This window comes from Anser anser (genome assembly GCF_964211835.1).
Source record: "Anser anser genome assembly, chromosome: 21".
Lineage (NCBI taxonomy): Eukaryota > Metazoa > Chordata > Aves > Anseriformes > Anatidae > Anser > Anser anser.
Window position 1 is genome coordinate 2,464,592 of NC_139742.1, and position 27,813 is coordinate 2,492,404.

General features: G+C 43.7%; 1 protein-coding gene across 3 annotated transcripts; it reads left to right on the plus strand.

Annotated features, from left to right (window-relative positions):
• The first annotated feature begins 5 nt into the window (after nucleotides 1–5).
• Nucleotides 6–27,299, plus strand: FKBP15 (FKBP prolyl isomerase family member 15). 3 transcript variants are annotated; one of them, XM_083807101.1, is made up of 29 exons: nucleotides 6–142; nucleotides 613–722; nucleotides 1,042–1,132; nucleotides 1,765–1,834; nucleotides 3,075–3,149; nucleotides 4,244–4,342; nucleotides 4,812–4,961; nucleotides 5,948–6,016; nucleotides 7,491–7,634; nucleotides 8,084–8,229; nucleotides 9,006–9,054; nucleotides 9,784–9,903; nucleotides 10,155–10,254; nucleotides 11,015–11,118; nucleotides 12,544–12,637; nucleotides 13,146–13,255; nucleotides 14,410–14,520; nucleotides 15,222–15,316; nucleotides 15,992–16,094; nucleotides 19,536–19,707; nucleotides 20,214–20,350; nucleotides 20,678–20,833; nucleotides 21,526–21,678; nucleotides 22,046–22,138; nucleotides 22,608–22,718; nucleotides 23,257–23,364; nucleotides 23,568–24,328; nucleotides 24,834–24,924; nucleotides 25,353–27,299. In XM_083807101.1, exons 1-29 carry the CDS (start codon nucleotides 90–92, stop codon nucleotides 25,425–25,427), a joined length of 3,750 nt encoding a protein of 1,249 aa, XP_083663227.1. In that variant the 5' UTR covers nucleotides 6–89; the 3' UTR covers nucleotides 25,428–27,299. The 3 variants fall into 3 exon arrangements, with proteins under 3 accessions (XP_083663227.1, XP_083663229.1, XP_083663228.1); XM_083807103.1 differs by having other exon boundaries at nucleotides 21,541–21,678; XM_083807102.1 differs by having other exon boundaries at nucleotides 1,045–1,132.
• Nucleotides 27,300–27,813: the final 514 nt, after the last annotated feature.

Consider the following 27,813-nt stretch of genomic DNA (forward strand, 5'->3'; position numbering starts at 1 on the left):
CCTCCTCAGCGCCGGCCGTAAAGCGCCGCGCTGGCCCCAGCCCCCTTTACGACACCGGCTGGGCCGCAGCTGTAGCCGCCGCCGCCGCCATGTTCGGTGCGGCCGAGGAGGACGACGCCGATTTCCTGGCGCCCGGCGGCGGGTGGGTGGCGGGGGGGGGGCCTGAGGCGGCTCGGGGCTGCCAGGACCACCGGGGCCGGGGGGCTGGGGGCGGGCGGCAGCTCCCGGGAGGGGCCCGGGGAGCGGCGGCGGTGTGCCCGGTGCTGTTACAGTAACGTGACAGCGACCTGCTGAATATAAAGGCAGTCCTACTCGTTACTTTGAAGTAAACTATTATTTGTTTTTTGGTGTTGCTTCGTTCCTTATTTGTCCCTTACGTTGGTTTTTGGGGAAACGAAACGCAGTGGTGCTGCTTCGCCCGGCCTCTTCACCTAAAAGTTCTGCTTTTTTCCAAAATGCGGTGGTTGCTATTGAGCCGCTTAACGTGCGTCGGTTTTTTATGCCTAAAGTGATGGCAAGCGCCTTGTGTGTGATGTAACTTCCAACTAATGGCGGTCCTTACCTACAAAGCCTGGGTTAATAAGGTGAATTTAGTTCGTTTTTTACTTCTAGTGCCAGATTGGCCTCTCTCTTTGGGCTGGACCAGACAGTCTCAAGCCAGGGAAATGAATTCTTCCAGTACACGGCACCGAAGCAGCCCAAGAAGGGGCAAGCAGCAGCTGGTGAGTAGCGGGGCTCGGTCCCCGGGAAGGGCAGGGAGCCACGCAGCATGGGTCGTGCGGGCTGAACGCGTCCTTGTGGGGAGCAGCAGTGCAAGCAGCTCACTGAGCTGTTGTTTAATGGTGTTATCTTCCTGTAGTGCTCTCTGTACACCTGGGTTACTGGTGTCCTGCAGTGACATTGGACAACCATTCTTTGTTTGTTTCAAATTCTCTTCTGGAGTTACGTTTCCTTGGCGGGAGGAATGTTTAGTGGCGTTGTCAGTGGCCAGTAAATGTGGCAGTTCTGTGTCACCAAGAAAGGTTCCTTCTTGCTCTTCAGCAGGTCAGGCGGCCCAGAAGGCACCCGTGGCCCCAGCAGCTTCAGGAGCGCCGTCGGTCTTTGTGGCCACTGCGGTTCATGCTTATCGATAGTAAGTGCGGCACTGGCTTTCTGCAGTGCCTCTGTGTCTCTGTCTGTGTCTCTAGGGGCCTGGGACCTAATCATAAGGGAAGATATTTTTGGATGAGCAGGAAGAGGCATCTCATGGACATAGCGTTTACATCTCACAGACACACAAGTCAATGAAAATTTCTGCTCAGGAAAGTTCAGTTATTGTGCTGCGGTTCAGGGTTATGTAGTTAAATAAACAGCAAGTGCTCTGTCTCTGCCTTACAGAGAACTGCAGCCTGGGGTGCTGGCCTGACATCTGCACCGTTTCTGGCCAGCTCTGTCAGATGCTTGTGTCTCATCGCTTGTGGAAAACTGAGGCATGAGCATAGAATGACAGCAGTAAACTTCTGTCTGAGAGTGCTGTTGTGGAAAGGCTTACTTGTCCTGGGTCCATGCAAAGAGCAATTTTCAACTCAAACTGCACAATGTGTGTTCCTGTAGTCTGTGGGCAGCGAGGAAGCTGTAGTTTCTTCAAGCTAAGAAAGGTTGCCTAACGTTTGAGCGTGGGGAAAGGGACTTGAACTCTAAAGAGGAAAAGCTTGGCGATGGTAGAGAGAGACCTGAGGCAGGGACGGGACAGTTCTGCAGCTGAATATCTTGCTTGTCTTCCAGTACAAATGGGCAGTACTTGAAGCAAGGCAAGTATGGAGCAGCTGTAGTGGGGAACCATGCCACTAAAGAGGTGAGAAACACTTCACTGTAATATTTTTCATGCCAAGAGTACGCTGGTATGAGGCAATGTTTCTCTGAGCCCACCAGAATGTTGCTTTTGATGTTGGAGGTCTTTAGTTCCACTGCAGCTTATGCCTGCCTTCTCTCCTGGGATTATTTATGGCTCAGTCGTTTACCTCGCTGACATCTTTCTTTTTTTACAATTCTTCCCACTTAAGCCCAAAATGTTTTGCAGTGACTTGGGCACTGCGTGTGTTTTTGGAAGTGATTTTTGGTATTTGCTTGGAACCTCTTTGACAATGGGATCATAAATCTGTGCACATGGAAACTGATATGAAGCAAGACCTTTTAGTAGTACAGAGACGCTTTGGTGAAGTCCTGTTATTTTGGTAGCAAAAATCTCTCTTCCCCACTCCTTCCTTCCCAAGTACTCCTGTAAGAGCATGGCACTGGAGTGCCCAGGAAAGGGATGTATTTAAAGCATACACTGGATATTCTGATCCATCCTTGACGTCGCTATTTATAGCGCGTTTCCTATCCCCATTGTCTCACAAAGTTCCTTCTGCTTTGGCAAGATGGAAAAAAAGTGTTTTGGTGCGCTACTACCCAAGCAGCTTTCAGGTGTGCCATTCATGGGGGAGTTAGGAAAGATGGAGACTGCAGAAGGAGGGCAAGGCAGCCCTTCAAGGCAGCCCTTGTGCTACTGCACCCTGCGCAGCTGTGAGCAGGTCGCTGGTTACTGCCAGGTCTCTGGCAGTGGTGCTGTTGAGTGAAGAAGCCTTGCTACATGTGCAGAAAGGGAAGTAGAGCCAAACATGTCAATGCAGCATTACCTCTGCATTCCTTAGCGCTTGGAAAACCCCAATTTACTATTACTCTGTCTTTTACATCGTATTATTCCTGCGCATCATGCACTTTTTATTGAAGGGTTAGTTTACCATCTTTTTATGCAGCAACAGGGGGAAAATGTGGAATTAGTTGAAGCATCTTGCTTAATGCACAAGAATTATTTTTGAACCACTTTGTTTATCTGCAGGAAAAAAGCTCGCATGTTTTCAAGCATCTTTAATAGGTGTTACAACATTATGTTAAGTACAGCGTTAAGTACTTTTGCTGTGAAGATTGATGCTACAAGCTGTATTTGGCAATACTGTAGTGCTAGGCTCAGAATATGACGAAGCACTGAAATCTAGAATTGAAAGCATTGAGTTTGCTTTTTTTTTTCCTGCACGATTCTTTATGGAATCCAGTACAGGATTCTCCTTTACATCAGTCAGCAGCAACAGATCGCATCTGCAAGGATCCATCCAGGCTTCGTGCTCACGGTAAGACCCTGGATTAGAAAAGCATCCAGTGCTTTGTGGTGTTCAGAATCAAATTCTGTTTGGTGTGAAATGTTTTCTGAAGTCTTAGATTATAGCCTTTGGGATCAAACACCTCACTGACATAGCAAGAGGTGTCACGGTGGCAGGGAGTACTGCTCTCCTAATATGCGTTGCACAAGAGGCTTACGTCTGCCTTTTGCAGAGCCCTATGAAATCAGTGGATTTCCAAAGGGAAGTACGAATGCTCTAGGAGCTGTATTAGTGCCTCTAGATCACTGAAATGTTTTGAGTTTTGCAGTTCTACAACAGAACAAAATTCATCTTGCTAATTTATAGTTAAGTGGCTGAGAGAATACAGCTGAGCAAGCAGATGGAAATGATGGTGAGGAAGTGCTTCCTCTCTGAAACCTGATACTCAGCATTTTCCTGATGATAAGAGCAACTTAGAACACTGTAAGCCTTAAAATGTAAATTCTCAGGAAGTTCTGTTTTCTTCTGGTTTTACATAAAAATGGTGTTTTGATTTGCTGCTGTTAGCTTGTTGTTAGGCGATACAGAATTTCCTGGTTGATAGGTAGAAATTCTGCTCTGAAATAGTAGAACTTCAGTCCAAATTTCTGAGCAGGATTCTAGCTTGCTCTTTAGTTCTATCAGTGTGTTTTAAAAGATTAATGGGTTATGTAGCCAACTAATGGTAAAATGAATTTTTTAGGATTAAGTACTGAGTGACTCTTCTGGTTGAATATGGAAGTGTAAATGTAATCAAAGCTTATGAAAAGGAGATTTCTTGCAGGTAATGTCAGTATAGTAGAGCCTAGCTTCAAAGAACCGTCGCATTAAAGCTGCAGCAACTATGAAGAACGTAATGCTTGCTCAAGTATTTCAGTTATAACAATTCTTCCATTATAACGAGCACAGAAATAATCTGCATTCTCAACTTGGGTGGTAATGTGGCAGGATTCTTCTTTTACCTCTACTTCATCTCATTAGCTTTTATTTTAAGCTTCTGTTGGATGCAGTTTTTTTTAATGATGTTCTATTTTAATTGAATACATCTTTCATGTATAACGTAGGACTGATTTCCTTTCCCACAGGTTCAACCCAACAATTACAGTACCTTCTATGATGATCAGAGACAAAACTGGTCAATCATGTTTGAGTCAGAAAAGGCAGCGATGGATTTCGGTAAACAGGTAACTGCTCGCTCTGTGCGAGGTATGACTTGCTGCCTGCTGTTTGAACTACAGGCAAATGAAGATGTACCTCTAAGAGCACGTTATTGCTGAAAGGTGAAAAAGTTTTACTTTTCCATTGAAGTTCAGCTTTGAGCATCTGCATAATGGTGACTGAGGCAGGTTTGTGAAGAGCCTGGCTGAGGTTTGTTCATTAGCTACAGGCCTCCTGGAGACAGGGAGCCTGTTATTTCTGGTAGATTTTCTGCTCAAGTTTGCTTTAAAACCACCAGTTCTATAGAGCAGAGGGTATTTCCTTCTTACATAGCTCAGCAAAATTCAGCACAAGGGAGCATGAAACACCTCTTGAATGCAGCTATAATCTGGGCTTGATCAGTATGGTAAGAAATGCATCAGATTTGTAGTGAGTCACAGTGGAAACTGCCTGTCTTTTAATGGCCAGAGATGCTGATAAGCCTTCCTTTTGCAGGTGTGCATTGCTAAGTGCAACAGCTCCCCAGTGCTCGATTCAGTCCTCTACCAGGATCTCCTTCTTGGAGAAGGGCAGGGAGTCGAAGGAGGGGACTCTCTGGAGGTTGCCTATACAGGCTGGCTGTTCCAGAACAATGGGCTTGGACAGGTAAAGATGTTTCTGCCACCTACTAATGTGTGTGTGTGATTTGTCTCAGGAAGGAACCTGCCACCTCTGTCATAGTATTGGTGCTTTAAAGGTTTTTTAGTCATTTATGGCAACTTTTTGAGGTCAAGTGTATTACCTGTAGAATAATAAGGGATTCCATTACCGTTCAGGTGATTGAAATGCTTTTAACTTCATAGGTGCTCTGACATTAATACTAAACAAAGCGTTGACAAGGGCCAGTGAAGCTACTTATGCTCCTTTGGAAACAGCTTGGTGAAGGGATAAGAAGAGGACTGTATGTCATAAAGCACATCTGCAAATGATAAATAGATTGTTTTTGTGACCTCTGCATCTGTGTCCTATCCGGTTCCTTTGTAAAGAAAGGCAAAAGATATACTTCGATATTCCAAAGCACTACCTTTTTTAAAACACTTCTGGTTTAACTGTTACTATGATTTGTAGCAAAGGGTTTTTCATTTGCATCCACCTTCAGTTGTATCTTTTAGCAGTTAAAAAAAGGCTTTCTATTTTTCATCTTTGGGGTACTTTGTTTCTTTTTCTTGGCCTGCTTTTCAGAGATTGGCATGCTTATCTCCATAAACCCAGTGATACACATGGCAGAGCTTACTTCTAATCTCCTGTAGGAGTTATTCAGCCACCCATGTCTGAGTTCAATGTACGAAATGTCTAGACAGTTCTGTTTGCATAGTGTGTTTTAGTTGGACCAGTCCTGTACTGACCATCAAGCTGGAAGCAATTTTAAAGTCAGTCTCCAGCTGTCATTCACTTCAAGAAATTGTACTGTGCAATAGACTAGAAACTCTAGCCATGCTCTGTTTTCTGTTTTGAGTTAATTTTGGAAGGTAGCAGGAAGGGAAATAGTACATAAGAAATCATAGAAGCTTATGAAGTGTGTGAAGTAGTGTTCAGAATCTTTCAAGAGTTGGGAAATCCATGTGATTTTTGTTTGTTCTTCAACTCTCTAGGTATTTGACTCAAACATTAACAAGGACAAGTTGTTGCGCCTTAAGCTGGGATCTGGAAAGGTCATCAAGGTAGAACTTCTGGAATTTCATTATAATAAAATTGTCTCAAATCTTTGAATTACTGAAGACCTTGATCAGGATTCTTATATGCTCTTTCTGTTACATGTTTCATTTGGTAGGAAACACTAATGGTGACTCACTCAAAGTGGTGTGTTTTCTTAATTTGCACGGGATAGCCAGGTCTCCTTCTCCGTGGCAATGCTGGGAAGTTGTCCAGCTTTGAAAATAGGAAGCTTCCCATTTTCAAGAGCAGGTTTTGGTGTGGGGTGTGTTTGTTTTGTTTTCTAGACGTAACTTAATTACTTAGAAACAGGGTCCACTGAGACCAAAGAGGAAAATTTAAGTTTGAGAAAAAAATTAGTTCTCCCCACTCATTGTGCCTCAGAAGCAGAATCATAGAATAGAATCATAGAATATCCTGAGTTGGAAGGGGACCCATAAGGATCATCAAGTCCAACTCCTGGTTCCACACAGATCTACCCAAAAATTCAGACCATATGACTAAGAAGGTCAAATAACTCCTCTATCCTGTCTGGAAGAAGGGCATGGAAAGGTCAAGACAACTGACAAATAGTAGAATGGTTTCAGAAAAGATAATACCACTGCCTAGAATGGTTTTTTTCCCACTATAAGTCAAAGTGCAAGTATACTGACCATGTAACAACTTTTCAGCCCAGGTACTCCCTTTTGTTTTTCAGTAAAATCAGGTTGTGAATCAGAGATGTTCTTGTTCAGGTCACTTCCATCACCTGAATAATTCATATTTGGCTTATAATAAGTTGTTCTTTAGAGGTGTGCTATTTTTCTATTTATTTTTTTTACTATGCCTCTTGTTATTAATGTTGTCTGGCTGCGGTAGTCACCCTGTTAAATGCTTGCATCTATTTAATAATTTGCATTGCTCTGACTTCTAAACCTCCTTGCCTGTAACTGTTTTCTGTGGGTGCTTTCTAATTCTAACCATAGCAATTAGGAATTGATCTCTCAACAGCTTAGAATCCTGTTCTTTCCCTGAATTTTGAGAGAAATTGCCGCTGTATCCCCTGCCAGCTACATGCAACTGCAGAATTTCTGCATGCAGTGTGTAGTTCTTTTTTCCAAGATAGTGTGATCTGTGGTAGCTGCTTAAGTTATGGCATGTAAAATTTGAACCAGGGTTCTGGAACTGTATGGAGACCTGGAAGCCTACAGCCTTCATGTTAGAGATTGCTATATCTGTTTGGTTTTATTATGAACATGTCAGAGTCTGCATCTTCATGCTTCATTTAATGTTGTAACTTGTAATAGGCCTCTATGACCCAACACAAGATACAGTTTTAATGCTGCCACTATAATGAGTAAGATTTTACAAGCAGTTCTTCATATGTCTTCTGAAATCTCCTATAACCGGAGGAGTAGTCTTAATCAGTGTAATTAAAAGAAACTGTAATGTCACTAATCAAGCTGTTTGCTTTCTATTTTCTGGTGTCTCTGAATACCGAAGGGCTGGGAAGAAGGAATGGTGGGGATGAAGAAAGGAGGACGACGGTATCTCATTATTCCTCCAGCCTGGGCCTATGGGACTCAGGGAGTGTCTGGCCGTGTCCCTCCAGACTCTACTTTAGTTTTTGAGGTGGAGGTTAGGCGGGTGAGTGTCTCCTCTCAAGTACTTATTTTACATCTACTTTGTGGTTGTTGGGTGGCGGCATCTGTCTGCAAGGTAAAAACCAGCTGTTGGCATGAGATCTATAGCTCAGAAACTGTTATAAACCAAATACCTCAGGAAGATGCATATCTTTTTAAAATTAAAATTTAAAAAAAATCAACACAAATCCGTCTAGGCTGTTTACTAAGACGTGTCTGTTCTAACTGTTCTGGGATCTCTTCATTGTCTTATTTATGGGTCAATTTTTTCAAAAATCTCTAAATTGTGAGGAATGACAAATTATAAAGACTCAGCTCTTCCAGTTCCAACTCAGTTTTATGTTCTTACTTGAAGTGAATAAACTTGACAAAGGAGTAGTCATCAGAAGTCAGTAAGTTGCTGAAAACCCCTTTGGGGAGCCCGGAATAAGTCTTATTTATGTGCTTCTTAAGGTGAAGCTGGTAAAGGAAGGCTCTGGTTCAGATGGACAGAGTGTTAGCTCAAGGGATTCTCCTGCACCTTCTCCAGTACCCAATTCAGATGGCTTCTCTGCAGATACTGCTTTATTGCCTCCGTCTACGATACCTCCAAAGCCTGGGTAAGCAGGAGCATGGTTAAAAACAACTTGCTGCATTAAAAGATGGTAATGCTCTTAAACATCAGAGACAATGCTGTACTAACACATCACTTGGCAAACGTGGGTCCTCTATGTGCAAACTTAGTGCCATCAGTGTGGCAGAGGAATGCTCGCCAATGAGTATTGTGTGATGAGTATTGCGGGAGGGTTTCTGCTCGAATGCTGACTTCCAGACTTAAAGAAATCGAAATGGGCACACAGGAAAGATGTTAGTGATCTACAGTATAACTGAGATCTAGCATTATTAAGCTGTATAGGTACTGTTACAACAGCTTTCTCATCTCAGGTGGCAGTATAGTTATAAGTTCGTTTTGGGTCATGGCTAACTTGTTTAATTACAAATTTTACACTGACACTTGTTTCTTTAACTAAATGGGCCAGTTGTCCTTTTTAGGCAATAGTTTTCAAGTTTAACTGCTTGTTGTTTTCTTGACACAAATAAGTAGTTTGTTGTTTGACTTGGATACAATTGTTTGTACAAGCACGTGGCCATTACTGGAACTGACAAAATCGTTTTTCTGTAATCAGATATTCCACAGCTGTACAACTTCCTTATAATAACATTCTGAAATCTACAGGTAATGTTGCAAAGTATCTCCAAAAGTAAACTAAAGAAATGTAAGAAAACAGTTCTGCAGGGGGAGCTGTATTTGACCTTATTTATAAATGCAGAATACTAAATCCTAAATTGCATCTTGATTGATCTCTAATATTAACACATCTGTTTGACTTTTCAGGGAGCCAGCTGTTCGAGCCAAGTCAAACTCCATCAGTGAACAGTTAGCAGTAAGTGTTTTATTTCCTGACTAATTTGAAGCCTTACATAGGGAAGCTTAGTTAATTTCAACTTTGAATTCAGTATTGCTGAAGATAAAGTGAGCGTCATGCAAGGTATTTTCAATGTTCGCATTATTAGCAGTAGATTAATATCTTGTTTTTGAAGGGGTTAGCAGAACATGAATCTCAGCCCCAGTTCTGAGTCCCAGTTCCTACTCTTGAGTACAAAGTTACTTTGCCCATGTGGATACTCACAAAGCCAGTTGTCTTCTCAGATAAATGGACAAATTTAAAATGGTTAGTAAAGAGTAATTGGAACACTCAACATAAGTTTATTTAGCTACATGAAAATAAGATTGTGTCTGAGGATAGAAAGGACTGCTGAACATCTTGCTTAATTTAGAAAAAACTGTTCTTAACAGAAAACACTTTTCCACATCACTTCCTTACTATTGCTGTGTTTTGTGCAGGGATGGATTTTCTATGTAATGGCAGTAATGTCAGCCCAGAAGGAGAGTATATGAAGTAAGCCAGATTAACAAATCTGTAGTGTTATCTTGCATGTTTGTCAGTGATTGGGTGGAAAACTTTCTGGTTGAAAGAACCAGGTTTGTATAGGCGAGCTTTAAGTGTGAAGTCAGTGCCTTTAAGCATTTAGCAGGATTAGACTCCTCTATTTTGTCTGGAAATACTGGGCTAAGAGGCAAAGGAAAAGTAACTGTAAACATTTTCTTTCAGAATCCAAATGTAGCAAAGGCGAAGTTAATTTCTCGGATGGCTAAAATGGGACAGCCCATGCTGCCTTTCCTTGCTGGGACGGCAGGTAGTCAGCTTGACTCCAGTGACTCAGAAATAGAGGTACATTAATGACTTCAGTGTGACTTCTTTTTTAATACTTGCTATGTGACTTCCTTAAAGTAGAATCCATAGCAATGTCTATTTACGCAGGGAATGCATGTTCTATTTCTATGGCAAAAGATTTTAACAATTCCAGTATTCCTGTCTTGTTCAAATGGGTTAATTGGATAACACCTAGTGTCAAGTGGTCTTGAGTTCAAAATGTTAATTTGTTCTTTAACATTCATTTTAATACGTAGAAATGTTTTTAGGATCCAAATACACAGAGAGGGGCATCACAGCCAGTGGCTTCATCTTCCATGAGACCATCACAGCCAGCTCATGCTGTACTGCCTACAGTGTCACCACAAGGTAATATGCTGGCGAGGCTGGGTTTTGTATAGAGAAATTTCTTTGTTGCAGGCTTCAAATACAAGGGCTGTTTGAGTAGAGGATTGCTGTCAGGAACTGCAGTAGGAACTGATAGATAGCTTCTAGTAAGAGTTGCTGATCCAAAGCTCCACTGGTAGACTAATTCATAAAGCATGATACCGAAGTCCTTGGAGTGCATCTGCATTGTCATCTTGTGTACGCTGCTTGAGGAAAAGCAGCCACGCTGCAAAGTGTGTGAGCTGCCCTGTCATCCCGTCACTGTGTGTACTGGGGTGGCACTGAGATTTCTAGGACATCTGAGATTTCTATGGATTGTAAATGAAACAGTTATAAATCATTTTCCATTAGACAGAAAAATCTTCTGTTTGAAAATGATGGAAATCATAGCAAAGAGCATTAGAAGACTAGCAGTCCTGGCATGGACTTGACCTGTCTCTCCATGATAAAGTAGTAATGTCAGCTACTGGTCAGCTGAGCAGTCTTCAGAGTCAGCCTGAGTAACATCTTGTGTCAGTCAATTCAGAGCATCTTTGAGTGGAAAAAGTTTACCTAAATGGAATTTGTGGTTAGGAGTGAAATTTCTGTGAAAGACAACTCTCTTCTTTGGCTGCATTTGATTTTTCACAAGACTGCAGATGGGATTGTGTTAAATTTTTGTCTTTTTAGTGATATTAACCATGAGAAGGTAAACTATCTCTAGCTACTTTCTGATGTCCTGGATTTCTTTGTTCCCTTTCAGTACCTCAGGTATCTGGTTCTATGCCTCCGGTATCTTCTGCTGCTTTAATACCTGCAACAATCCAACCCCATTCAGTTCTGCCTGGCGGATCACAGGGCTTTCAGGTACCAAAATCGAATCGAGGAGAATATTAGCACTTCCGTCTCTTCTCAGAAGTCCTTCTTGTCCTCTCCATTGCTGGGAGCGAGGACTCTGTAGCAACACGTAAGGATGAGAATCCTAGGCTGCTTCCTGATACTATTTGGCATTCTCAAATTTCAGTCACGTGCCTCTTAGATTTTGATTAGAAAGGGTTTTTGTATGCTGATGGCTTCTTAAAGATAAACTAAGAATTAACTAGCCTTTTTCAATATCAGCTTTTGTAGTGACTAAAACAAACTTCCAAGTACTTGTAGGGCAGGTGAAAACTGCAGTATTTTAGTTAAGGTTTTCCTCAGTCATGGTCTGTTTCTCTGTGAGAGCTCACTTGCACACTTAATATGTTTGCAGGTCACTTTTCATCCAGCAAAAGAATAATCCTTTTAAAAGGCTTGTGGTGTGACCTGCTTGCTAACAAGGAAACTTCTTAGGTGTGGTTTTTTTAGAACAGATAGCGAAGACTTGGAACAAAGCCATTGTACAGATAGTTCTATGAAGTATAAATCCAGGCTTATTATCATACACTTTTTTAGTTATTTAACCTATTTTCAGGAGGTTCTGGAAATCAAGCAGTGGTCTATACCATGTAGAAGCACTATTTATTTTGGAAAGGTACAGATTGAGAAAACATTTGATAATGAATAAAAACAGTATGTAAAGAAAAACTGGCGTGTTGCTTTGGCTTTGTTTTCCTCATGTTGAAATTGCAGGAGCTGTGGCAAGTAAGTAGAAAAAAATGAACTTTTCTGAGTAAATAGAAACAAGTCATTAAAGTGAAGTTTTAGCTTCACAGTGATTTGGATGTATTTTTTTATTTTATTTTAAAGTTTAACCCTGTTTTGAAATCTTAATACAACTTGTTCCAAGTTTCAAGATACTTTTTTTGCTTTCCTGAGAGAGTAAACTGATAGGTGTTTAATGTGTTAATGAGTGAAGTACTCCTAGCATTTTTCAATCTATTTAGCTGCTTCTGACGAGCACTGAGAAGGGAAGTTGCAGTCAAATTGTGTTGCACTTTGTGAGCCTTACCTAGAAATACTCTCATGTTCAAGTTAGCACAACTTCAAAGTACCCCACATCCAGTGAGCTGTCTCTGTGCTGGTCTTTGCCTGCCACAAACACAGGGTAACATGCTTTTGCTTAAGCTTCAGTGAAGAAGGTAACTTACTAAGCTGTAATATGAACACATACCTAAGCCTTTAAAGAAGAGTGCTTTTGTTTTTTTCCTTTACTATGACTGTTGTGTAATTTGACTTTCTGCTCCATACTCTTATTTTTTTCTTTCCAAATATCATCCTTGTTTTGGGGTTAAAAAAGACATGAAGACCTCTTAAGTATGAGGGGGAGAAAATATCACAATATATTCTTATCTGTTGAATTTGTTCTGCAAGCCATATCCAGGAATGCCACTTGCTTACCCCCAAACTGCTACATCTGCTTCTCAGCTCCAGCCTGTAGGCCAGCTGTATCCCACACCTTACCAAGGTATGTTTAAAAAGTACATGCTTTACAGAGGCTTTTAATACCAATAGTGAGCTCTTTATAATGGTGATCTGGGCAGCAATGGTCACATACGCTTTTACTGTCTGTAATGCTGTACTGTTTCACAAGTCCTTATTTTTAATACCAATGAGGGGGAAATACTTCCCAGTAAATATACTTTTTCTTAGCTAAAGGAACTTTGAGCAGTGTGAAAGGGGAGGCAATATCTAGGTGTATTCCCAAGATTATGTATTATTAAAGGTGTTTTATAGCTGATGCTTCCAGTTGTGAATATAACTGTAAAAACAACAGTAACTGTTTAGTTTCTAATAACTATCTAGAAATGTTAGGCTGACGGGGGAGTGGGGAGGGCAGGTGTGTGGGGCAGTGAGGGAAAAATAGTGGTCATCCGATCTGATAGGCTGCAAACTGCTAAACATTGCTTTTGGTTCATCTGTATGCAGAAAATTCTCCCTTGTGACTGTAGTTCTCTCTCTCCTTTCCATTCAAGCACCTGGGGATGTTACTTCCTTTTTGATGACAGAAGCTCGGCAACATAACACTGAAATCCGAATGGCTGTTAGCAAAGTAGTAGATAAAATGGATCATCTGGCTGCAAAGGTAATGTGTGACATAGACAGGCTTGTTAACAAAGTTGGTGCAATGTGCTCTCCAAACGTAGTCTGGAGAGTTGGCTCTGTTTAAATGCCTACGTTAAGCTTGTAAGCATGTCCTAACTTAATGAAAATTCCAGTGTCCAGTATTATCAGACCTTAAAGTGGTAGCAATTCAGCTACTATGCAAAAGTTAATACTAGCTTTGGGAAAGGTGTTTTGCTTATTTTTTTTAAATGTCATATGCATTTTGTTTGGAGAGCTTCAGTGCCCTTCAGGAGATGTCACAGTTCATAGAATCATAGAATATCCTGAGTTGGAAGGGACCCTTAAGGATCATCAAGTCCAACTCTTGATACCGCACAGGTCTACCCAAAAGTTCAGACCATGTGACTAAGTGCACAGTCCAATCTCTTCTTAAATTCAGACAGGCTCGGTGCAGTGACCACTTCCCTGGGGAGCCTGTTCCAGTGTGCAACCACCCTCTCTGTGAAGAACCCCCTCCTGATGTCGAGCCTAAATTTCCCCTGCCTCAGCTTAACCACGTTCCCGCGGGTCCTGTCACTGGTGTTAATGGAGAAAAGGTCTCCTGCCTCTCGACACCCCCTTACGAGGAAGTTGTAGACTGTGATGAGGTCTCCCCTCAGCCTCCTCTTCTCCAGGCTGAACAGGCCCAGTGACCTCAGCCGTTCCTCGTACGTCTTCCCCTCCAGGCCTTTCACCATCTTCGTAGCCCTCCTCTGTACACTCTCCAACAGTTTCATGTCCTTTTTATACTGTGGTGCCCAGAACTGCACACAGTACTCGAGGTGAGGCCGCACCAGCGCAGAGTAGAGCGGGACAATCACCTCCCTTGACCTACTAGCGATGCCGTGCTTGATGCACCCCAGGACACGGTTGGCCCTCCTGGCCGCCAGGGCACACTGCTGGCTCATATTCAACTTGCTGTCTACCACGACCCCCAGATCCCTCTCTTCTAGGCTGCTCTCCAGCGTCTCATCGCCCAGTCTGTATGTGCAGCCAGGGTTTCCCCGTCCCAGGTGCAGGATGATGTCGTAGCATGTGCCCTAGAGCTCATCAGACAGAAAGGTGAATTGGCAGATGTCTGACTCTTACCTACATCCATAAATTCATTTCATCTGGCTTGATTTATCCCTACAGGTGGAGGAGTTGAAGAAACAAAATGCTGGTAACACCTCACTACTGCCTGGTATTTCCTCTGTTACTATGGAAGCCTCTATGATCATGAGCAACATCCAACGTATAATCCAGGTAAGTGTAGGCAGCCTTACGTGACTGTTTACTCCATGAACTGGAGCCCACTGTATTATTCCTAATGAGGATACCTATATGGGTTTGGCCCAAATGTACATCCATCCTTGTGTTCTATTTCTGTGTGGCCAAAAACAGCTGATTAGGGAAAAGCATGTGATATACAACAATTTACATCACAGCACACATGTAGGCACACAAACATGTGCTATTCTGACCTCCCAACAGTTAGTTTGGGGACTTTAGGAGCCAGAGTTTATATGTTTGTATTTAATAGCCCTTGACAGAGAGTTCATGTGAAAGAAACTCAGTCTCTTTTTAAACTGGTACGCGTTTAACCCACCATGTCTTGCAGAAGGGAGTTCCACAGAGGACGTACCATGTTGCAAGAACCATCTACTTCTATTTGTTGCTACCTGTCTTCTGCTTCCTAGTTTTTCTAGGCAGCAGCTTTACAATCTTTTTTTCTTGAGGGTGAAAAAGTTAACCAGATGCAATATTACTAAGTACATGGCTTGGCAACCCCTGTCTTGTTCCAGGATTCCTGCTGAATTTAGCATGGTGCCTTTTTGTGATGGCCTGTGATTGCCACAGGAGGTGATAAGCCTCACCGCTGTATTCCATTTGTACAGGACAAAGATTTAGGCGGTGTTGTAAGGAAGTCTGAGTAAGTTGAATATTCATGTTAAGCTGTACTTTAGGAGAATGAGAGACTGAAGCAAGAAATATTTGAGAAGAGCAGTCGGATTGAGGAGCAGAATGAGAAGATCAGCGAGCTGATTGAGCGAAATCAGAGGTAAGGAGTGAAAGGATATGGTGTGTCTGCATTTGCAAAGGGTATCTAGCTTACACCCACAGGCATAACTGGGGGGTGTCCTTTCTCTAGGATGGAGATGTTCTGATTTTTTTTGTACTGATGTTATTTTTAGCCCTCTCTGTCCTTGTATGGCTTATCTTTTGTGGGGTATATCTCCAAAGTCAGGATTTACAGTAAATGTGAATATGTAAAAGGGAAAGATCTTGAGCCGTCTTCTTTGAGTGTGCTTTTTCTGTTCCTAGGAGTTATTTTGCTTTTGCTAGCCTTTTAGTAAAATGGAAAGAGTTGTACAGGAAGCTGTGTTCCTAGTTCCAGTGTTGTATTCCATTAAGTTTAAGAAGGGGAATAACTTCTTCAGGGAAATAGCAGAGGCCAGTGGTTACCAGATTTTCAAAAATCTTGACTCTACGGTAGGAACATTAAACTAGTATCAGGGAGGTGGAGCACATATCTGAACAGATATAATCTGGGCTGAAAGCCAGGCAGGCACACCCATTCCACTTTAAGATAACTTCCTGGTGCAGGACGTTGTGCAGAATCATCTGGGACTTCTCATTAATGAAAGCTGGTTTGAAGTACTGCCTTTTGTCTGATCACCTTTTGCTCCGTGTCCTTACTTACATAAATGCTCATTCCATCTACAACTGTTCACAGATACGTCGAACAAAGTAACTTGCTAATGGAGCAGAGGAACCATTCACTGCAAACAACGAATGAAAACACACAGGCAAGAGTGTTGCATGCAGAGCAAGAGAAGGTAAAACCATGGTGACAGCATAGATTTCTGTCAGCAGCCAGGAAGGGGGCTTGTTGCAGTAAAACCTGCTGAAATCTCTTTAGTCAAGTCAGATCTTCTACAAGGCCATTGCAGTTCTCAAATGATGTTTTGAAAAAAAAATGGGATGTTCTAACGGCTTTCATGATAAAAGCAGCACAGAGTATTTAGATCTTTGTGCTTTCACAGCTTAAATATTCTTAGTTTAAGAACAGTGTCTTTCTTTTAACTTCATAGGTATATGGCCAACATGTTGAGGTATTGTGCGTGCCGTGGGGCTTTGGCTGAAAATGCACATCACTTACTTAGTTGTACTGAGAGTTTCTGAGGAGTTTTTTCTTCTGTTTAACTGGCATAAAGATTGAGCGTAGCTATAAGAAAAATAATTTCCTACTAGGGCTTCTTCATTCTGGTTTTGGTACATCTTTTATAGCAATCAAAAGACACTGTCTTTAGCATAAAGTATTGTATTTTTGAGTAAGAGGCTACTGAGAGAGAGCTTCTTAGACCAGTTAAATCAACTTTTTATCCTGTGAAGTGCACTCATAACAGCCTAACCCTGGTATGCCAGCTTTGAGATCTGTAATTGCATGGTGTCTTCTATGCTTTCTCTAGCAGCTTAAAATTATACTAGGCTGAGCCTTGCAGTGTGCTCCCCTGCTGAGCTGTGCATCTCTCCAGTACAAATAAAAATGTTTGCTCTGCATGAGAACCATGACATGGTGCACCTAAGTGTGATGGAAACAGCTGCTCTCAAAAGTGTGCTAGCAAGTCTATCTGTAGGGTAAAAATAAAGTAGTATATGGCTGATGCACATCTGCTGATATGAGCAGATGAAGGTCGACTATATTTTTCCACTGAGAGCCCAGGTTGCATACCTATAACTGGGAGCGTAAGAGATTCTAACCAAGTCAGACTGAAACAATAAATACAATTATTTTCTGTCAATGAGCACAACATCCTGCTTGCACGAAAAGTAACTTGGGGAGAGAACGTCTTCTAGAAGTATAAGATAAAATCTTCAGGAATCTTTTGGACATCACCTGCAGTAGGACTCCACTTGACTGAGCAGACACTGCCTAGGTGACAATACTATTACATGAAGAGACTTCAGGCTAGACTAGGCTAGAAAAGCCGTGACTTGCACTAGAGAAACTTTTCCCTAGCTTTGAGGGAGGATTGACTGTAAATCTGAAGCCTGGTGTTCCTTCCTCTGTCTTTTATCTAACATAGTGTGTTCTATGACTGCTGCTGTGGACAGTTGCACGTGTAGTTTTTGGTAAGAGAAACAAGGAAGAGAATTTTAAACTGTTTTATCTGTTCTTTATGTAAAAATTGGGACTTGCCATTTATTTCATAATAAAGGCCAGGCATCTGTAGACAGGGTCTCTGTGAAAAATATTAGTAACTTGCTGCTTTGGGGTTACGGATCTTTGACCCTGGCAGAGCACATCACAGCTTTCAATCTAGGCTTATGTTCTGTAACGATTGGTAGTGCTCCGCACTCTCTACTGCAACAAAATAGTAGTCACGTGTAGGACCTGCTGACTGCCAGTCTGCTGACTGCTCCTCTGTAATCCACGTGGTGTGCAATATATCTGTAAGGATCTCTTTAGATTCTTTCTTTTTAAGCCAGGCTTTTCTAAGTTTTTACAGTCCTTGGAAAAAATTAAGTGCTTCTCTGGCATGTATCAGGCTCCTGTAATGAAGCATTTAGCTTTTCTGATGATGATGAATGTCTCTGCCTTTCAAGTTGTGTTCTTAACTCTTCCTGTTTCCTGTCACTGCTTTCTCTTCCTAGCACATGCTGCCAGTGGATCGGGGCTGGGACCAGGTGAGGCAGTGTCTGCTGACTGTGTAGATGATAGCTGATTGTGCCCTAGATAGTGCCAGCCCAGCTTCCTCTTGAACTGGCTAGAAGAATTGCCTCAGATCTTAAATTAGCACAGATCTTCCACTCAGAGAAAGGCTTTATAGCTGGCAGCGTAGCCACTGGCCCCCTCGTTCTTGGGGAGCCCTTTTGAAGAACATTGTCACATTGCTGCTCATTTCACCTCCTCTGTGGGAGAAATAGGATGTGATCATATCAGATCAAGTATGGATCACACATTTTCACTACTTGAAAGTTGGAGGCTGGAGCTGAGCTAGTATAGACATGAAGTGTTCCCTGCAGAAATGTAAGTCTAATAATAGTTCCTGGCATAGAATTTCCTCTTTACTTTTCTTTGCGTGCCCTTAAAAATAATAGCAGGTGTTAAAATAGCCTTTAGATATGCTGTGGGGTTTTATTTTGTTTTTAGCATTCTAGAAGTCAATATCCTGAAATGTGATGAGATGTTTATGGAAACATAAGAAGAAAGCAGGTCTGTCTTTAGACAGTCTCTGTCAAAATGGTTCTTAAAAATTAATGGTGTAGAATCCCAGCTCTCGAAGTCAGCACGTATGCATCTTTGCCATGTTTGGAAACATTTTGCTTACGGCTCTTCTCTGCCAGAAGGTGGTGGTCATAGTCTGTAGTTTTCTCATGGAGATCTCTCTGAGAGAAGCTTCAGTTCAGGAGAACTTACTGGTTTCAAAAACCATGAAAGCCTGTTAGGAACCCAAATGTAAGCATAGATGTACGATCTGTTCAGGTGTTCCCTGCAGCAAGAGAGATTTTCTGACAGATGTAGTTCTGTCTCTGCAGAGCATCCTCCGAATCTTGTGTATCCCACACAACAAGAACGGGAACATAGCTTTTGCGTCTGTCTTGATGACCTGAGCCTCTCCTAACATGTTGCTTGCAAGTAGTCTAACAAGCTCTATCAGTACCTGGTTTTCCATGAGTCACTGACTTTGAGCAATACTAAATTTAAACAGGTTAACAAATTACTGTGAGAACCACGCTCCAAAATGGCAGCATTACACATGCAGGTACCTCAAGGTGACTACATGCTGTGTGCTTGGGAGAGAAGGTGCTTATTTAGCTGGAACAAGCCTGTGTTGTGGGGCTTTTCAATGATTTGTAAGCTTATTGAGAATAATTAGATCTTACAGTCCAGGCTTTTACTTGCATAGATACTGTCATAGCATGACAACTCTGAGCAGAGCCACCAGCACTGGTAATAGTCTTAAAAATATGTTTAAGCTTTCCTGGGAAAACTCCCTGACGTAAGTTAATATGATGCGGTTATTGGTGGCCTAACATAACTCTCTAGTCAGTCTGGACAGGTTACAGCTGAACGACTCTTGGTAACACGGCTAAAGGTTATTAGTACCTCTTCAACAGGGAGGTGTCTTCTAGGAGCTGGATCTCAGCACTTGCCCTGATAAGGTCTTCTGTACCTTATCAGTTCTTCCTGTGAGAACAGTTCTGGCGCCTCCTCATGCTTTTTTACCCTGTTATTTTCTTTCTTCCCCCTTTTTCCATGCTCTGTGATACAGGCCAAAGTTGCGGAGGAGTTAGCAGCTGCCACAGCACAGGTTTCCCAACTGCAACTGGAGCTGACTGCCCACAAAAAGAAGGAAATGGACCTGCGGAAACAGCTCTCTGCTGCTCTGCAGGAGGCAGAGCGACATGAGACACAGCTCAACAAACTGCAAGCACAGTTAGCAGGTAAGACTTGTGCTTGTTCTGTGAGAGCTCCTTAATGTCATTCTTCTTCCACTTCTGTAAGTCATAGGGTTTTTTTCTTCTGGGGTGTTTATTCCTGCTTTCCCTAGGGTCAGTCACAAGGGTATCAAAGAATATAAATGCACTGAAATGTCTGAAGGGTATGTGCATCCTTGCTGCTGCTAACAGGACAGTGGGCTGAATTGATGAACAAAGTCGGTGTGTTACAGGGGTTCCTTTTGTAGAAGCAAGCTCTTGGCCTTACTGTCTTAACATCTTAGAGAGGAGCTAAATTTTCTATTGGTTTAAAAAGTTTGGATGGAGGCTGAGGTATAAACGGTCCCGTTTCACAGAAAAAGCTCTTAATAAATTCAGGCTTCTGCTGCAGATAGAAACCATAGGTTTTCTCATTGTGCAAGAGATGCACTGTTCATTTCTATCAGTCTTAATCTGAAACATAATCTGAAACATGTAGTGCTGAAACCCATGGTAAAGCGTGTTTTTTGCAGAGCTCCAAGAAGCCTCTGAGGACACTCAGACTAGGTTCAAAGCTGAGAAGCAGAGCCGTAAACACCTGGACATGAAGATTACTGCACTGGAAGAAGAGCTGGCAGACCTAAAAGTAGAAAAGGAGACTCTTGAAAGGGTATGTCCTGTGCCAGCCTTGCAGAGAGGTTCACAATTTCAGCTCTCTACTTAAAAATAAACAAATAAAACAAAACTTGATCTTGCTTGTAAATGTGTAGGTTAAGTGAATCATCTGCAGACAAGGATCCATGTGCTGGTGGATCCTCTGTGTTTACATGACCTTTTGTTTTCTTACCTGATAGTATGCTAACCTTCCTATCTATAAAATACATTTCAGCTTTGTTTTGAAATATGATTCTCTCTTCAAACAAGCTCTTTAAGCAAAAGGAAGAGAAGCTACTTTTGTGCAGTCTGGCCTATGCCTGAGTCCTGTTCTGTATTGCAGAATCTTGCTGAGAGGAAAAAGAAATCCCTTTCAGAGAGAGCTCAAGCAGAGGAAGAGATGGAAGAAATACGCAGGTCGTATCAGCAGGAACTGGACAAGCTTCGACAGTTGCTGAAAAAGGCGAGGACTTCGACTGACCAGGCAGCAGCAGAGCAGGTGAGGAGTTGTGGGAGCTTCTCCAATGGGTGTCTAGAAAACTTGAAGGAATCTATAGGTAGAAAATAGTCACGAAAACTGCTCAGGTAGTGAAAGAATGAAAACATTAGCCACTTGCTTTTAAGGGTGAACTTTAACATAGGGTTCACTTTTTTGTCTTTCTGAAATATCCTTGGTGTGTGACACTACTTCTGACTCCAGGATTTACACTGATGTCTCTCTAAGGAAGGGCATGATTTGAGTAGGCTGCTGGGTCCCAGTCATTCTCTGACTTGAGTCACAGGCTCCTGACTTTGCTGCAAAGTTTTGATGCAGCGGTGATGCAGACTGGCACACAGCATCTTTAGACTGTCTTAAAGAGAATGAGGTCTCTCCTTTCCTCAGATTGACAAATTCATTTCCCAGTAGAGATGAACACATCACTGCTGATGAGTGGAAGACTGCTTAGAAATACGCCAAGAGACCTGAAGTCTGGGCCAGCCCTTTAGGCCAGCCTGCAGAATTGTGGCTGGAATTGAACTCTGAGAGGTGTGGGCAGGAGCTGATGATGGCTGCTGTCTTTGTGTAGGCATTGCAGCCTAGGGCAGGAGATGTTGCTTTCCCACCTCTTGTTTGGGCCCTAAGCTTTCAGGCAGCTATGCAAATACCAATCAAATGTGTTTGTTTCTAATGATCTCTTATGTGATGGGCAGCTATCGCTCATACAGGCAGAGCTGGAATCCCAGTGGGAAGCCAGATGTGAACGTACGTTGGCCTCGGCCAAGGAGCAGCACGCCAGGCAGTACCAGGAGGTGTGTGAGCAGAGAGACTCCCTGCAGGATCAGGTGTCCCAGCTGGAAGAGAAGGTAAAGGGCTGTTCCTTACTGCCGGAATACAGTGCTGAGTAACCAGTGACTGTAACCAAGTCTTCTGCCACCCGATTGTGGCTTGACTTCGAACTTCTTGACTGCTTGCGGAATTTGATCTAGTCCACAGGATGTGTCCAGACTTGCATCTGTTACACCGGGTTGGTGGGTGGGTGAGCTGGCTATTGCAACCCTTGAGTGAGCTAGGCCTGAGATGTCAACGCTGACAAACTAAAGCAACAGCTGTAGTCTCTTCTGCTTGTCTATACAGTTATATTTCTGCTCAAAACCAGTTATTGAAATAGTCTTGAATTTGGTGACATTGAAAAGGGCTGTAAACTGATGGGCTCTAGTTCTTGTCTTTCAGATTGGGGCTCTAAAACACTTGAAAAAAGCAGAGGAGCAAAAATTGTCCGACCTTCAGCAACGTTTGGAACAACTGGAGTCTATCAAAGAGAAGGTGAAGGGAATAACACAGCTGAATGAAAATTGTAGTGCAGTAAAGATTAGCCTCAGGACATGTGTCCTAAATAACAAGAACATGAGTTCAGGAATATGAGAGGGAAGGAAAAACTCCGTGTTGCTTCCAGCAAACCAGAACAGGCCAAATGATGAGACCTAGCCCTTCTTTCACTGGCATCTTAATAATGCCATGGCCATTCTTGGTATTATGTGAACTGGAAGAGTTAATTACACGGTTGGTTGTGCATCTCCAAGGATTTGGCTGTGTCTGTCTGTGCTTGGCTATATTTGGATTTCTTTACTTTGCTGGTGTTACTTTCAGTAAAGTCTTCTGCAACTCTATAAAAGCCCTGCTTTTGAGTCCACACTCAGCAATTCGCACCTCGCTTTAAAAAAAAGTTTACCAGGTTTACTATTGAATTGAATTTCATTATGGAGCTGTTCTAACTTTTGTTTCTCTTTGGCAGTATTCAGCCTTGCAGTCTGATGCAGCAGTACTGAAGGCTCGCTATGAAGAACGCATCCAAGAACTGGAGAAGGATCAGGACAGATCTTCACCTGCGGACTTCACAGAAGAAGTGAGTTTGACTATAAAAATTTTCTCCTTTCTGAGCAGATCTATTTACCCCCAAATTATTTCTCTTTGAGCAGAGATGAGAAGGAAAAACAGATAAAAACAGCCTTACCATTTTCTTTGCATTTTTCTCCATTAAAAAAAGCACCATGGCTCTGGTAACAGGGTCCATAGAGGAGCAAAGGACATCTTCCTGATGACCACTGTTGCTTTTTTTAGTTTAAAACCTTAAATCTTAAGTTTAGATTGAAAATCTGAAGTAATAACTTGAAGTAGTAAGGGAGAAGTGCCTGCCTTGGGTTTGTACAACCTGCTTCCATTTTGGAGGAATGGGTTTGCTGTGTAGGTAATGGTTCTGAATTAAATGACATAATGCGTTCTGCTTTGTTGTTGGAATTCCTGATTTGAAAAGTAGTGGATTGTTTGAAACAGCATGTGTTTGCTTGGGTTTATTGCTCTTCTGTCTGGAGAAGTATCTGTTCTTGAATCAAGTGCTTCACATGTTAGTGAATTGTATCTCTTTCCCTCTTACTCTTTTCCAGGTAAAGAAAATAATGAATGGGGTATTTCAGTCTCTTCGGGGTGAATTTGAACTGGAAGAGACCTACAGTGGCAGGACAGTTCTGGGTGTTGTCATGAACACTATTAAGGTATAACAGCAGTAAGGGATATGAGGTGGTAAATGTGAGAAATTAAGGCTTTGGCTAAAACAAAAAAAGTGTTGTGAATCTGAAACAGCTGAAGCAGAAGTTTGTGGGTGGCAAAGCAGCCCGGCAGTAGGAGAACATACAGGGATCTGTGATGGCTTGTCTGTCTAGTGTATAACCTACACTCTTTCTGTTCAATTTCTTAGACTGTAACACTGCAGCTACTCAACAAGCAGCAGGAGAAATCAGAGCACGACAGTAAAACAGAAGAACCTGGAGCAGGGAGGCCGGAGGGATCGCTTGGAGCAAAGAAAGACCACGAAGAGTCTGTGCAGCACAGCCCTGCACAGGGCACTGCTTGCCCAGCTGGTCCTGGAGAAGTGAGCACAGGCTCCCCGGTGTGTGACCAGAAAGGTGAATCTGCGCCTCTGGTTGCCGGGGCCAGGATGCCTGAGGAGGAGCAGACAGCACAGAGCAACGGGGTGTCGGAACAGGAGGAGGTCCCTCAGGAGTCCCTCTCTTCCAGAGCAGAGTCCTGCCTAAATCCCGATAAGCAGCCTGAGCTTGCAGAACAGGCTGTTCCCAAGGTGGATGAGGACTTTGTCCTAGCTGGGCAGAGGCAGGAGAGCAGCCCCATCAAGAAAGCTGAGACTGAACGCAGTCCCTCCAGAGTGTCTTTGCAGGCAGAAGTTGCGGAACCTTCTGTTCTAGAAACAGGGTCTGGAGAAGTGGATGTGGCTGTGCCTCCAGAGGAGCCATCTGCAGAGCAGAAGGCAGAGGAGCTTGTGGGAGGCTTAGAGCCCCCTCCCTTAAGTAGTGAAGGAGGAAACTGCACAGACCTGTCAGATGGAGCTAGTTCTGACCAGGAGCCTGCTTCAGTATCCACAGCAGAGAAAAGCTCAGCTGCCATCAGAGAAATCCCACAACAGCAGGAACTGGGCTCCAGCCCCAGGCAAAAAGATTCCAGGTAAGGTATGACTGCGGGGGTCACCACAGTCCTGTCTTCCTGCTGATCAGCTTGGACTGGTGTGGCAGCACCGAGGGAGGGGTTCAGCCCCACCGGTGGCTGGCACAGCATGCGTGCAGGGCTGCAGTGCCATCACGGTGCTAGTCCCGGGAGGCACAACCGGCTGCTGGTGTAGCGCAGGCTGTCCTGGGCACCCTCTGCGGGGAGGCAGTTGCAGAACCAGCTGGTAGCTGGGTGGAGGTGGTGTTGCCATTGTCCCTTGTGAACGATTCCCAGCTGAGTGCGGGGTGTGTGCCATTCCTCTGGGATCTGCTATAGATGGCTGCCAGGCCCCGTTACTGAACTGTCCTGCGCTGGCAAGTAGCACGTGCCTCAAAACCCTAAGCAGTTTGGGTGACGAGGCTTTTACATCATTCTTAATATAACATGGAAAAGGAAGCTAAGATCCCATAGTCTGCAAGTAAACTGTTCTTTCTTTGTAAACTGTTCTTTCTTTGTCTTCTAGCCTCTTTGAGGATGACAACTTCTTTAAAACAACATCTCGTAAACCACTGAAGCCTCAAGTTCCCTCTGAAGAGGAGGATGAGGAGGAAGTGGTATGTATTTGTCTTTCCACTACACTAAACTAATTCATTTTCCCTGAAAAATCCTTCCTGTGGCAGCAGGTGCTCACTGGCTCCTGCCTGCTGAGCTTGGAGCTTCGATGCATTCTCTGTATAAATTTTCAGTGTCTGGATTTGTTTCTTGTTGAGCTTGGAGTTGCATGGGCTGGGGTAGTGACAACAAACTCCTGCTGGCATGACATTAGGAACTCTTCACAGGTTAACTGAAAGGTTTTTAGTCTTCCTCTCTCCTATCCCTTTAGCCTGTAGGCATCTCCTGGAAGATTTGTATGAGAAATACAAAAACATCGATAATGAGGCTCCATAAAGTTGATGAGATCTCAGAGCTTGGGTTGCATAGCAATTACTAATTACTGGGAAGCTGTTAAGACTGACAAATTTCTTCCTGTTCTGACTTCCAGAGCATGAAGGGGCGTCCCCCTCCTGCTCCGCTCTTTGCTGATGACGATGATGATGATCTGGACTGGCTGGGATGAAGAGCTGGCTGGTGAGCCTGTGTGCCCTCTCCTCTGGGCACGGTCTCTTCCCGTGCACTTAGCACTTAACAAGCTGCAGATATGGGACAGTTGTGAACAACCAGGGACTTCCCAGGCTATTGTACTGCAAGCTGACAGGGCCTGAGAGCAAGTGTCTCTGGTTTGCACTCTTGGGCACTCAGACCCGTCGTTCTGACCCGACAGACATGCGCAGAGGGTGGGACAAGCTGCAGGAGCTGACCAGTCTCGCTGCATGTTTGTATTGCTGTCCTACTTCTGCGAACCGTTGATTCATTAATCTGAAACGTTATGCAAATATGAGCTATGTAAAGTGCTTCAGAAGAACGAGTTTGGCAAGACTCTGCAGTAGGTAACTATTTTCATAAAAGTCAGACTAAAATTTCCTCTCCTTCCCCAGTGATGATCTTGGAATTTTCCTGTTAGTCCCCAGCGTTAGGCTCTATGCCTCTGCACCACCTCACCTCCATAGGCTTAGAGTGCTGTGGGATCTCCAGCTGAGATGCAGGTGGATGCTTCCTGGAGGCTGAAGGCTCTGCACAGGCAGCTTCTGGAAACCCCAGGGGCTGACAGGTTCAGGTCGGTGCTGTTGTACGTTCAGTGCTGCAGCACACGTGGGCTCGCTGGCCTGCAGCCTGCTGGGGGGAGGCACCCTTTAGTGGTACTGGAGGTCGGGCTCTGTTGGGCCGCTGCTCCCAGCCCACAGGTAGCACCTGGTAATTGCTGTTGTGAGGAGCCAGATCCCCAGCTGTGGCTTACAGAGGAGCTTGAGGCTCACCAAGGCCTCACGAAAGTGATTCAGTGCGCAGCCTGTGCGGACAGCTCATCTCTTCTCTGTCTGCATGCAGAGGTGAGGTTTTCTCTGCTGGGTTGCGCAGCACTGCCAGAGAAAGCAGCAACACAGATGTGTAACGTGCTCTTTTTCAGAGAAGAGCTACTGTAGGCAGCCAAACCCCTCTCCTGTGCCTTTTTCTCTGCTGCTTTAGGTGTGATGAGCATAGCACAAGTTAACCTGATGGTGGCTGGACACATATAAAGCAGCCTGACCTGGGCTCTGCTGTGCAGCCAGGGCTTGGGGTGTAAATTCCTGTAACTTCTCTGTCTAGGTGGAGCTAGAGGGGAGAGCAGTGAGGACAGACAGCTGGGCAGCCAAGTTGGATTTCTCATGGCACTCTTATTTCTAGGCTCACTGGCACCTGATGCAACTTAGTAGAAGTAGTTCATACAGTGTCTCTAAAACAAATAGCACCACCACCCTCTTCCGTTAATAAAAATTGAAGTTTTTAAAATAATCCTGCCACCATTTAGTTTCCACTGCCTTCTCTTGTCCTCTCCAAAGTGAGTTTGATCTCTGCCCTCTTAAATGCCATTTTCTTGGGGAAAAAAGAGTAAAAGTACTGGGTGTTCCTGTGCGTCAGGGTAGCAGTCTGGCAGGTCCCTGTCCCTGCTTTGCCCTCTGTATGTGGCAAATGGCCAAGCGCGGAGCCCAAAGCCTGTGAGACAGCCAGCCACGGGGCCGCTTGTGTCACAGGGTGAACTTAAGCTAAAGTTTCCTTGAAAGCTGCTCCAGGAATCAAAGAACAGAATAATTATTCAGTGCTGAACCGTGACAGGGTGTGAAACCCTGACCTTCTGGGCCTCTTTCCCTTCTGGGGCTTCCCCCTTCTGGGGTTCCCTTCCCATGTGCAGGTCTGAGCATAAATACTGATGGGGCCTCTGGAAGCCCTCTCTGGGGCAGTGTCCTAGTGCAGGTCCTGACTAGTACTAACACATTCCACTTCTTGTTTTCTGATACAGATAAACAACCTGGAGGATTTGCATTTCACTTCTTGAAAAATAAAGTGCAATTAAACCTGTATCTTTTGTTTGCCTGGACTTTACTTGAGTCAGGATGCATCTATCTGTACGCACTTGAATACTGACTTACATGGGATTCAAGTTTGGTCTAAAAACTCTTCCTTTGGGACCGTTCTTACTGTTAAACCCTTCTCATGGGGGACAAAAGGAGTTTCCTTTGTGCTCTGGCTGCAGCTCCTCAGGATGTCACATTGTAGGGACTGGGGTGCAGAAACTGAGGCTTAAAGCAGGTGCAAGCGTTTCTATGTGGTGGCAATTTCCTGTGCCTTCACCCATACCTACCCCTTTTTTTCCTTAGCACCTAAGCTGAGTTGTGTTTGTCCTCTGTACCTTCCTCTAGTGTGAGGTGCTGGAGCAGTGAATGGGAGAAATCTCTGGGCTCCCTGTAGGGGCAGCAGGCTCTTGGGTCGCTTGCCCAGTCCAATACCAAATACCTTCAAGAGGGACTCGGAAGGGCCTGGTTTGGCTTCTGGGTGCTGGTCTGGGGCCAAAGGTGCGTGTCCCAGGGAGG